General features: G+C 47.1%; 1 protein-coding gene across 1 annotated transcript in view; it reads right to left on the bottom strand.

Annotated features, from left to right (window-relative positions):
• LOC109877047 (dystrophin-like) overlaps positions 1-12,500 on the bottom strand; it is a 244,760-nt gene that overhangs the window by 207,904 nt on the left and 24,356 nt on the right. Inside the window, 3 exon segments of the mRNA XM_031813663.1 lie at positions 1,428-1,609; positions 6,901-7,098; positions 8,404-8,535. Of these exon segments, the coding sequence (XP_031669523.1) occupies positions 1,428-1,609; positions 6,901-7,098; positions 8,404-8,535 (512 nt within the window).

The raw sequence follows: 12,500 nt of genomic DNA, 5'->3' as shown, positions 1-12,500 counted from the left end.
CATTTTGGATACATATCGACGGAATTAATCGAACAAAAGGACCATTTGTGATGTTTTTGGGACATATTGGAGCCAACAGAAGAAGTTCGTCAAAGGCATGATTTATATGTTTATTTCTGCGTTTTGTGTCGCGCCTGCAGGGTTGAAATATGCTTCTCTCTCTTTGTTTACGGAGGTGCTATCCTCAGATAATAGCATCGTTTGCTTTCGCCGAAAAGCCTTTTTGAAATCTGACATGTTGGCTGGATTCACAACACGTGTAGCTTTAATTTGGTATCTTACATGTGTGATTTAATGAAAGTTAGATTTTTATAGTCATTTATTTTGAATTTGGTGCTCTGCATTCTCTCACTTATTACGGATATCCATATCGCCCGTTGAGCTACACCACTACTGTCATCCTGACCTCCAAGCGTTTATTCAAGTTGGATCATCTTAGGATACCAACAGCAGTCACTCCATTGGAAGACATAGTTTGGACTGTAGCCTACAAAAACCTATTCCTGCGATCCATCAAACGCATTTGGTGTGTCGTCATAGTGATTTGGAACAAACTGAAACAATGTGGATTTGAATGTCACTAAGAAAACAGAAATCTGTCATAAAGAATTGTTTCACAAACATCCTCTTTGAATTTAAAAGTAATCTGAGAAGTTATCATCTAGTTTTTTACAAAGGTATCTGTAATCCGATTACAATATTTTAGTTAGTAGCGTAACGGATTACAGTTACCGGTTTTTAATAATCTGATACATGTAATCTGTTACTCCTCAACCCTGTGTATGTATGGAGTCATTATGGAGGGATCAGGCATTAGGAAGTGTATGTGTGGAGTCATTATGGAGGGATCAGGCGTTAGGAAGTGTATGTGTGGAGTCAATATGGAGGGATCAGGCGTTAGGAAGTGATGGTCTCTGTGACTGGAGCCTCCCCAGAATAATGCATTGGCTTCCCTGGTTGATGAATTCCTTAACACATGTTCTCACTGATTACCAGCAGACATTACCAGTAGACATTACCAGTAGACATTACCAGCAGACATTACCAGTAGACATTACCAGCAGAGATTACCAGCAGACATTACCAGTAGACATTACCAGTAGACATTACCAGCAGACATTACCAGTAGACATTACCAGCAGACATTACCAGTAGACATTACCAGCAGAGATTACCAGTATACATTACCAGTAGACATTACCAGTAGACATTACCAGCAGAGATTACCAGTAGACATTACCAAGAGGGAGCAGGTGATAATTACCCTAATGTAGGTTTGGTCCATAGGTTGTCTATCTGTCTGTGTGTGTGTGTTTGTGTCTATATGTATGTCTGTGTGTTTCTGTGTGTCTGTGTGTGTGTGTGTGTGTCTGTGTGTGTGTGTGTGTGTGTGCATCCATCCATCCATCCATGTGTGTGTGTCCTACCTGCTCTGTTTCTCCATGCTAGCCACTCTGAGGTGTTCCCAGCGGGAGTTGAGGAGGTTCATCTGCTCCCTGACCTCTTTCTCCTCCTCCTCCGTTAAATGGCCCTCACCCAGGAGGGCACTGCCCGCACGCAGCACCCTGCCCACACTGCCCTGGTGGGACGTCAGCTCCACCATGTAGCCCTGAGAGGACACAGGCAGGAAGGGACGTACACACACAGACACACACACACACACAGACACAGGGACACACACACACACACACAGACACAGGGACACACACAGACACAGACACAGACACACAGACACAGGGACACACACACAGGGACACACACACACACACACACACAGACACACACCAACAGACACAGGGACACACACACATAGACACAGGAACACACAGACACACAGAAACACACAGACATACATATAGACACAAACACACACACACACAGACACACACAGAAACAGGAACACACAGACACACACACAGATACAGGAACACACAGATACAGGAACACACAGACACACACACAGATACAGGAACACAGACACAAACACAGATACAGGAACACAGACACACACACGCAAACACGTAGGGACACACACAAATACACACACGCACAGTACATGTTATAGTATATAATGAACACACAGGGGGGAAACCCAGAGTCAGGTTATAGTATATAATGAACACCCAGAGTCAGGTTATAGTATATAATGAACACACAGGGGAGAAACCCAGAGTCAGGTTATAGTATATAATGAACACCCAGAGTCAGGTTATAGTATATAATGAACACACAGGGGGGAAACCCAGAGTCAGGTTATAGTATATAATGAACACACAGGGGAAACCCAGAGTCAGGTTATAGTATATAATGAACACCCAGAGTCAGGTTATAGTATATAATGAACACCCAGAGTCAGGTTATAGTATATAATGAACACACAGGGGAAACCCCAAGTCAGGTTATAGTATGTAATGAACACACAGGGGAGAAACCCAGAGTCAGGTTATAGTATATAATGAACACCCAGAGTCAGGTTATAGTATATAATGAACACACAGGGGAGAAACCCAGAGTCAGGTTATAGTATATAATGAACACCCAGAGTCAGGTTATAGTATATAATGAACACCCAGAGTCAGGTTATAGTATATAATGAACACACAGGGGAGAAACCCAGAGTCAGGTTATAGTATATAATGAACACACAGGGAGGAAACCCAGTCAGGTTATAGTATATAATGAACACCCAGAGTCAGGTTATAGTATATAATGAACACACAGGGGGGAAACCCAGTCAGGTTTTCCACCTGAACAGATATTCCCTTCATCTTTCCTTTCTTCTTCCATTGTGTTGTTATTCATTATTATACACAAAACTACCCTTGTACTTTTTACACATTTAGTTGTTTTACAGCCTGAAGTTATAATTAATTCAACTGAGATGTTTTGTCACTGGCTTACACACAATACCCCATAATGTCAAAGTGGAATTATGTTTTTCTATTTTTTTTTAACCAAATTAATTAAAAATGAAAAGCTGAAATGCCTTGAGTCAACCAGTATTCAACCCCTTTGTTATGGCAAGCTGAAATAAGTTCAGAAGTAAAAAATGTGCTGAACAAGTCACATAATAAGTTTCATGAACTCCGTGTGCAATAACAGTGTTTAACATGATGTTTGACTGACTCCCTCATCTCTGTACTCCACACATACAATTATCTGTAAGGTCCCTCAGTCCAGCAGTGAATTTCAAACATTGATTCAACCACAAATACCAGGGAGGTTTTCCAAGGCCTCACAAAGAAGGGCACCTATTGGTAGATGGGTAAACATAAAAAAGCAGACATTGAATATCTCTTTGAGGATGGTGAAGTCATTAATTACACTATGGATGGTGTATCAATACACCCAGTCACTACAAAGATACAGGAGTCATTCCTAACTCAGTTGCCGGAGAGGAAGGAAACCGCTCAGGGATAGTTACTCCACAATACTAACCTAATTGACTGAGGGGGAAAAAGAAGCCTGTACAAAATAATAATGTCTACAAAACATGTATCCTGTTTGCAACAAAGCACTGAATTAATACTGCAAAAGAATTGCAAAACAATTCACTTTTTGTCCTGAATAAAAACGTGTTATGTTTGGGGCAAATCCAATACAACACATTACTGAGTACCACTCTCCATATTTTCAGGCATAGTGGTGGCTGCATCATGTTATGGGTATGCTTGTCATCATTAACAACTGGGGAGTTTTTCAGGATAAAAAAGAAACAGAATGGAGCTAAAGCACAGCCAAAATCCTCAGAGAAAAACCTGGTTCAGTCTGAGTTCCACCAGACACTGGGAGATGAATTCACCTTTCAGCAGGACTATAACCTAAAACACAAGTCCACATCTACACTGGAGCTGCTGACCAGGAACACAGTGAATGTTCCTGAGTGGCTGAGTTACAGTTAAGACTCAAATCTATTTGAAAATTTAAAAAACATTCACTTTGTCATTGAGATTTGTTATTTGATTTAATCCATTTTGAATTCAGGCTGAAACACAACAAAATGTGGAATAAGTCAAGGGGTCTGAATACTTTCTGAAGGCCCTGTAGCTACGTCCCCTCTATGGTGTCCCTAGTGTTCATCGCTCTTAAAAACACACAATGTAACAAAGAATGATAAAGAATGATAAAGTATGATAAGAATGATAATGTATGATAAAGTGTGACAAGTATGATAGGTATGATAAAGTATGATAAGAATGATAAGGTATGGTAAAGAATGATAAAGTATGATAAGAATGATAAGGTATGGTAAAGAATGATAAAGTATGATAAGAATGATAAGGTATGGTAAAGAATGATAAAGTATGATAAGAATGGTAATGTATGATAAATAATGATAAAGTATGATAAGAATGATAAAGTATGATAAAGCATGATAAAGAATGATAAAGTATGATAAGAATGACAATAATGCACAAAGAAGGTTTGAAAGTTTTGAACTTGAAACCCTACAGTACCTCGTGTGTTATATGGTGTATATCCCCTCGGGGGTGTCCCTACCTCGTGTGTTATATGGTGTATATCCCCTCGGGGGTGTCCCTACCTCGTGTGTTATATGGTATATATCCCCTCGGGGGTGTCCCTACCTCGTGTGTTATATGGTATATATCCCCTCGGGGGTGTCCCTACCTCGTGTGTTATATGGTATATATCCCCTCGGGGGTGTCCCTACCTCGTGTGTTATATGGTATATATCCCCTCGGGGGTGTCCCTACCTCGTGTGTTATATGGTATATATCCCTCGGAGGTGTCCCTACCTCGTGTGTTATAAGGTATATATCCCCTCGGGGGTGTCCCTACCTCGTGTGTTATATGGTATATATCCCCTCGGGGGTGCCCTACCTCGTGTGTTATATGGTATATATCCCCTCGGGGGTGTCCCTACCTCGTGTGTTATATGGTATATATCCCCTCGGGGGTGTCCCTACCTCGTGTGTTATATGGTATATATCCCCTCGGGGGTGTCCCTACCTCGTGTGTTATATGGTATATATCCCCTCGGGGGTGTCCCTACCTCGTGTGTTATATGGTATATATCCCCTCGGGGGTGTCCCTACCTCGTGTGTTATATGGTATATATCCCCTCGGGGGTGTCCCTACCTCGTGTGTTATATGGTGTATATCCCCTCGGGGGTGTCCCTACCTCGTGTGTTATATGGTATATATTCCCTCGGGGGTGTCCCTACCTCGTGTGTTATATGGTATATATCCCCTCGGGGGTGTCCCTACCTCGTGTGTTATATGGTATATATCCCCTCGGGGGTGTCCCTACCTCATGTGTTATATGGTGTATATCCCCTCGGGGTGTCCCTACCTCGTGTGTTATATGGTATATATCCCCTCGGGGGTGTCCCTACCTCATGTGTTATATGGTGTATATCCCCTCGGGGTGTCCCTACCTCGTGTGTTATATGGTATATATCCCCTCGGGGGTGTCCCTACCTCGTGTGTTATATGGTATATATCCCCTCGGGGGTGTCCCTACCTCGTGTGTTATATGGTATATATCCCCTCGGGGGTGTCCCTACCTCGTGTGTTATATGGTATATATCCCCTCGGGGGTGTCCCTACCTCATGTGTTATATGGTGTATATCCCCTCGGGGTGTCCCTACCTCGTGTGTTATATGGTATATATCCCCTCGGGGGTGTCACTACCTCATGTGTTATATGGTGTATATCCCCTCGGGGTGTCCCTACCTCGTGTGTTATATGGTGTATATCCCCTCGGGGGTGTCCCTACCTCGTGTGTTATATGGTGTATATCCCCTCGGGGGTGTCCCTACCTCGTGTGTTATATGGTATATATCCCCTCGGGGGTGTCCCTACCTCGTGTGTTATATGGTATATATCCCCTCGGGGGTGACCCTACCTCGTGTGTTATATGGTATATATCCCCTCGGGGGTGTCCCTACCTCGTGTGTTATATGGTATATATCCCCTCGGGGGTGTCCCTACCTCGTGTGTTATATGGTATATATCCCCTCGGGGGTGTCCCTACCTCATGTGTTATATGGTGTATATCCCCTCGGGGTGTCCCTACCTCGTGTGTTATATGGTATATATCCCCTCGGGGGTGTCCCTACCTCGTGTGTTATATGGTGTATATCCCCTCGGGGGTGTCCCTACCTCGTGTGTTATATGGTATATATCCCCTCGGGGGTGTCCCTACCTCGTGTGTTATATGGTATATATCCCCTCGGGGGTGTCCCTACCTCGTGTGTTATATGGTATATATCCCCTCGGGGGTGTCCCTACCTCGTGTGTTATATGGTATATATCCCCTCGGGGGTGTCCCTACCTCGTGTGTTATATGGTATATATCCCCTCGGGGGTGTCCCTACCTCGTGTGTTATATGGTGTATATCCCCTCGGGGGTATCCCTACCTTGTGTGTTATATGGTATATATCCCCTCGGGGGTGTCTCTACCTCGTGTGTTATATGGTATATATCCCCTCGGGGGTGTCCCCTACCTCGTGTGTTATATGGTATATATCCCCTCGGGGGTGCCCCTACCTTGTGTGTTATATGGTATATATCCCCTCGGGGGTGTCCCTACCTCGTGTGTTATATGGTATATATCCCCTCGGGGGTGTCCCTACCTCGTGTGTTATATGGTGTATATCCCTCGGGGTGTCCCTACCTCGTGTGTTATATGGTATATATCCCCTCGGGGGTGTCCCTACCTCGTGTGTTATATGGTGTATATCCCCTCGGGGGTGTCCCTACCTCGTGTGTTATAAGGTATATATCCCCTCGGGGGTGTCCCTACCTCATGTGTTATATGATATATATCCCCTCGGGGGTGTCCCTACCTCGTGTGTTATAAGGTATATATCCCCTCGGGGGTGTCCCTACCTCGTGTGTTATAAGGTATATATCCCCTCGGGGGTGTCCCTACCTCGTGTGTGTGGAACTGCTCCTTGACCTCCTCTACGTGAGAGGAGATGGGGGGCTGGGCCTGCAGGCCATCCTCTGCAGACAGCAGCCAGGTCAGGACCTCCTCCAGGATGCTCTGGTAGTCTTCCAGCTGGGTGGCCCCAGGGGCCAGGGGGCTCAGGCCCCGCTCCAGGTCATCCTGACTGCCCCCACGCAGAAGCTGGGTCTGGGATGGGGAGGAGGAGAAGAGGGGAGATGGAAAAGGAGAGAGAGGGGAGGGGGAGGGGGAGAGAGAGAGGGGAGATGGAGGGGGAGATGAAAAAGGAGTGAGAGGGGAGGGGTGGGAGGGAGGGAGGAGGGAGGGAGGGAGGGAGGGAGGGAGGGAGGGAGGGAGGGAGGGAGGGAGGGAGGGAGGGAGGGAGGGAGGGAGGGAGGGAGGGAGGGAGGGGGGAAGGGAGAGAGAGAGAGGGTTAGGAGAGGGAGATGAGGAAGTGGACTGAAGAGCGTGGTTAGACTCACCACTGACAATAAACAAATTGCTCTCTTGGAAATGGCAAGAGAATCGTTCCCAACTACATTAACACGGCTTCCTCTCCTAGGGAGTCTCAACAGTCTGAAGACTTCCTGCCTTGAAGGGAAGGGAGTGTGATGAGGAATGAAGTCTGTGGTGCCAAACACATTAGAGGTGTGAAGCACAGAAACACAGACACCCCCGCATACACACACACACGCACACGCACGCACACCCTCACACACACACACACACACACACACACACACACACACACACACACACACACACACACACACACACACACACACACACACACACACACACACACACACACACACTAGCTGCACAGACAGAGGCAAACAAAAGGCAACACTCTATCCAAAAGCATAATTACAACATACACACAGACAGACAGAAACACACATTGACTCATGGTGACAAAGCCAAACACACAGGTGCATTAGTCAGCAGCACAAACAGAGTGTCTGGTGTGTTGTGTTGTGGTGCTGCTAGCCAAGCGGTGCCGTTGCCATGCCGTTCAGAAGCTCCACATGCTCTGTAGACACAGACATACTCTGAGATTTGTGTCAGTCACTGGTACACCTGGAGAACCCAGATAACTGTTCATTTAGCCTGGGGGGGCAGGCCGAGCTGAGCCTGGTCAAGCCAGAGACACGGGGCGCGTTCCAGGTTGTCTTTATTGTAGTCGTGTTGCACAGATCATCAAATCTCACAATGCCCAGAGAAGTGTTCAACTGCAATGAAGACTACCTGCTATGTAGCCACAGGCTCAGCCTTAGCTCTGTTCAGCCATGGATGGAGAGGAGAGGAGAGGAGAGGAGAGGAGAGGAGAGGAGAGGAGAGGAGAGGAGAGGAGAGGAGAGGAGAGGAGAGGAGAGGAGAGGAGAGGAGAGGAGAGGAGAGGAGAGGAGAGGAGAGGAGAGGAGAGGAGAGAGCTACAGTTGTGAGACTAGAGACTGGGTAGGTAGTTAGCAGTAGACACAGACCTGCTCAGTTAAAGCGTCTCCTCTTTTGTTCAGGTGACTTGACATATGCAGCTTGACTGTAGGCATAGCTTTTATAGTGAGGATTAGGAGAGGTGGAGGGGGTACGAACCCGCCCCTGAGACACACTCACTGTGATCTGAGAGAGAGACAGAGAGACAGGGAGAGAGTGAGAGAGGGAGAGAGAGAGAGAGAGAGAAAGACAAAGGGAGAGAGGGAGAGAGAGAAAGACAAAGAGAGAGAGGGAGAGAGAGAAAGACAAACAGAGAGACAAAGAGAGAGAGGGAGAGAGGGAGAGACAAAGAGAGAGAGAGGGAAGAGAGAGAAAGACAGAGAGAGATAAAGAGAGAGAGGGAGAGAGAGAAAGAGAGAGAGGGAGAGACAAAGAGAGAGAGGGAGAGAGGGAGAGAGAGAGAGAGAGAGAGGGGAGAGAGAGAGAAAGAGGGACAAGAGAGAGAGAGGGACAAAGAGAGAGAGATAGAGAGAGGGGTAGAGAGAGATGAGAGGAGAGGAGAGAGGGAGAAAGGCAGGAAGGAAGAGAAAAAGAGAAAACAAGAAGAGGGAGGGAGAGGCAAAGGAGGAGACAATTATACAGAGGAAGGGTGAAGAACAGGAAAGAGAAGAAGAGTAAGAGGGAGGAGAGGGAGAGGGAGAAGGACAAGAAGAGAGAGGGAGAGTCAGAGGGAGGAGAGGAGAAGAGAGAGGGAGAGTCAGAGGGAGGAGAGGAGAAGAGAGGGAGAGGGAAGAAGGACAAGAAGAGAGAGGGAGAGTCAGAGGGAGGAGAGGAGAGGGAGAGGGAAGAAGGACAAGAAGAGAGAGGGAGAGTCAGAGGGAGGAGAGGAGAAGAGAGGGAGAGGGAAGAAGGACAAGAAGAGAGAGGGAGAGTCAGAGGGAGGAGAGGAGAAGAGAGGGAGAGGGAAGAAGGACAAGAAGAGAGAGGGAGAGTCAGAGGGAGAGTCAGAGGGAGGAGAGGAGAGGGAGAGGGAAGAAGGACAAGAAGAGAGAGGGAGAGTCAGAGGGAGGAGAGGAGAGGGAAGAAGGACAAGAAGAGAGAGGGAGAGTCAGAGGGAGGAGAGGAGAGGGAGAGGGAAGAAGGACAAGAAGAGGGAGGGAGAGTCAGAGGGAGGAGAAGAGAGGGAGAGGGAAGACGGACAAGAAGAGAGAGGGAGAGTCAGAGGGAGGAGAGGAGAGGAGAGGAGAGGGAGAAGGACAGGACAAGAGAGGAGGAGTCAGAGGGAGGACAGGAGAGGGAGAGAGAAGAATGGAGGATGGGATCGAGGGTAGGAGTGAGAGAAAAAGGACAGACACAAAGGCATGTGTGGTTGGATGGTTGAAAGGGTGAGAGCGAGTGGAGGAGAGAGATTAGAGGAGAGAGTGGAGGAGAGAGTGGAGGAGAGAGTGGAGGAGAGAGTGGAGAGATTGGAGGAGAGAGATTTGAGGAGAGAGAGTGGAGGAGAGAGATTTGAGGAGAGAGATTTGAGGAGAGAGTAGAGGAGAGAATGGAGGAGAGAGTGGAGGAGAGAGAGTGGAGAGATTGGAGGAGAGAGAGTGGAGAGAGTAGATGAGAGAGTGGAGGAGAGAGAGTGGAGGAGAGAGTGGAGGGGAGAGAGTGGAGGAGAGAGAGTGGAGGAGAGAGAGTGGAGGAGAGAGCGTGGAGGAGAGAGAGTGGAGAAGAGAGAGTGGAGGAGAGATTGGAGGAGAAAATGAAAGATGTGAAAGGAAGGTCAAGAGTGTCAGGGCAACAGTGACAGTTTAGAAAATACATGTAGAGTCGATCAGCAACACATAAAACACAGAGAGAGCAGCATCCATTATACTGGACTAACCCCTAAAGACAGAGAGAGCAGCATCCATTATACTGGACTAACCCCTAAAGACAGAGAGAGCAGCATCCCATTATACTGGACTAACCCCTAAAGACAGAGAGAGCAGCATCCATTATACTGGACTAACCCCTAAAGACAGAGAGAGCAGCATCCATTATACTGGACTAACCCCTAAAGACCGAGAGAGCAGCATCCATTATACTGGACTAACCCCTAAAGACAGAGAGAGCAGCATCCATTATACTGGACTAACCCCTAAAGGACAGAGAGAGCAGGCATCCATTATACTGGACTAACCCCTTAAGACAGAGAGAGCAAGCATCCATTATACTGGACTAACCCCTAAAGCCAGAGAGAGCAGCATCATTATAACTGGACTAACCCCTAAAGACAGAGAGAGCAGCATCCATTATACTGGACTAACCCCTAAAGACAGAGAGAGCAGCATCCATTATACTGGACTAACCCCTAAAGACAGAGAGAGCAGCATCCATTATACTGGACTAACCCCTAAAGACAAGAGAGAGCAGCATCCATTATACTGGACTACCCCTAAAGACAGAGAGAGCAGCATCCATTATACTGGACTAACCCCTAAAGACAGAGAGAACAGCATCCATTATACTGGACTAACCCCTAAAGACAGAGAGAGCAGCATCCATTATACTGGACAACCCCTAAAGACAGAGAGAAACAGCATCCATTATACTGGACTAACCCCTAAAGACAGAGCGAGAGCAGCATCCATTATACTGGACTAACCCCTAAAGACAGAGAGAGCAGCATCCATTATACTGGACTAACCCCTAAAGACAGAGAGAGCAGCATCCCATTATACTGGACTAACCCCTAAAGACAGAGAGAGCAGCATCCATTATACTGGACTAACCCCTAAAGACAGAGGAGAGCAGCATCCATTATGCTGGACTAACCCCTCCCCTACTGTAACTCCCCAGTCTGAACAAACAGCGTCCGGATCAGAATCTGTTCACATCTCAACATACACTGTGAGCCAGGCTGGATGACAGAGTAGGACTGCTGATCTAGGATCAGGTCCCCCTTGTCGAGATGATTGGTATTCGTTATGACCTAAAACTGATCCCATATCAGCCAGGCATTCCTACTCTGAGAAGCTGTCTTCCCCAACTGAACATCCTAAACCCAGCCCAATCCCCTGAGCTGTGTAAAACTCATCCAGACCATTCAGCCTGGGAACTGAACTGTCTGTCTGTCTCCCTGTCTGTCTGCATCAGAGTGGGAGAGATAGTCCTGTCTGCTGTCTGTCTGTCTCCCTGTCTGTCTGCAGCAGAGTGGTAGAGATAGTCCTGTCAGTCTGCATCAGAGTGGTAGAGATAGTCCTGTCTGTCTGCATCAGAGTGGGAGAGGTAGTCCTGTCTGCTGTCTGTCTGTCTCCCTGTCTGTCTGCATCAGAGTGGTAGAGATAGTCCTGTCTGTCTGCATCAGATGGAGAGAGATAGTCCTGTCTGTCTGCATCAGAGTGGGAGAGATAGTTCTGTCTGTTTGCATCAGTGGGGTGGGGTTATATCCTTCCTGTTTGGCCCTGTCCGGGGTGTCCTCGGATGGGGCCACAGTGTCTCCTGACCCCTCCCCTCCAGTATGTATGCTGCAGTAGTTTGTGTCGGGGGCTAGGGTCAGTTGTTATATCTGGAGTACTTCTCCTGTCCTATTCGGTGTCCTGTGTGAATTTAAGTGTGCTCTCTCTAATTCTCTCTTTCTCTCTCTCTCTCTCGGAGGACCTGAGCCCTAGACCATGCCTCAGGACTACCTGACATGATGACTCCTTGCTGTCCCCAGTCCACCTGGCCGTGCTGCTGCTCCACTTTCAACTGTTCTGCCTGTGATTATTATTATTTGACCATGCTGGTCATTTATGAACATTTGAACATCTTGGCCATGTTCTGTTATAATCTCCACCCGGCACAGCCAGAAGAGGACTGGCCACCCCACATAGCCTTGTTCCTTTCTAGGGAGTTTTCCTAGCCACCGTGCTTCTACACCTGCATTGCTTGCTGTTTGGGGTTTAGGCTGGGTTTCTGTACAGCACTTTGAGATATCAGCTGATGTACGAAGGGCTTTATAAATACATTTGATTTGATTTGATCAGAGTGGGAGAGATAGTCCTGGCAGTTGGTGTAAATGATGATAAATGAAGTGAAGGATAATGACGTCTTCCAGACAGCTAGACTCATTTCCCTCTCTCTCATCTCTCTCTCATTCTCTCACTTTCTTTCTCTCACTCTCTTCGCTCTTTCTTCAT

The sequence above is a fragment of the Oncorhynchus kisutch genome, unplaced genomic scaffold (assembly GCF_002021735.2).
Source record: "Oncorhynchus kisutch isolate 150728-3 unplaced genomic scaffold, Okis_V2 Okis05a-Okis16b_hom, whole genome shotgun sequence".
NCBI lineage: Eukaryota > Metazoa > Chordata > Actinopteri > Salmoniformes > Salmonidae > Oncorhynchus > Oncorhynchus kisutch.
Note: the sequence above shows the minus strand (reverse complement) of the source record. Positions and strands in the feature narration are given on the sequence as shown.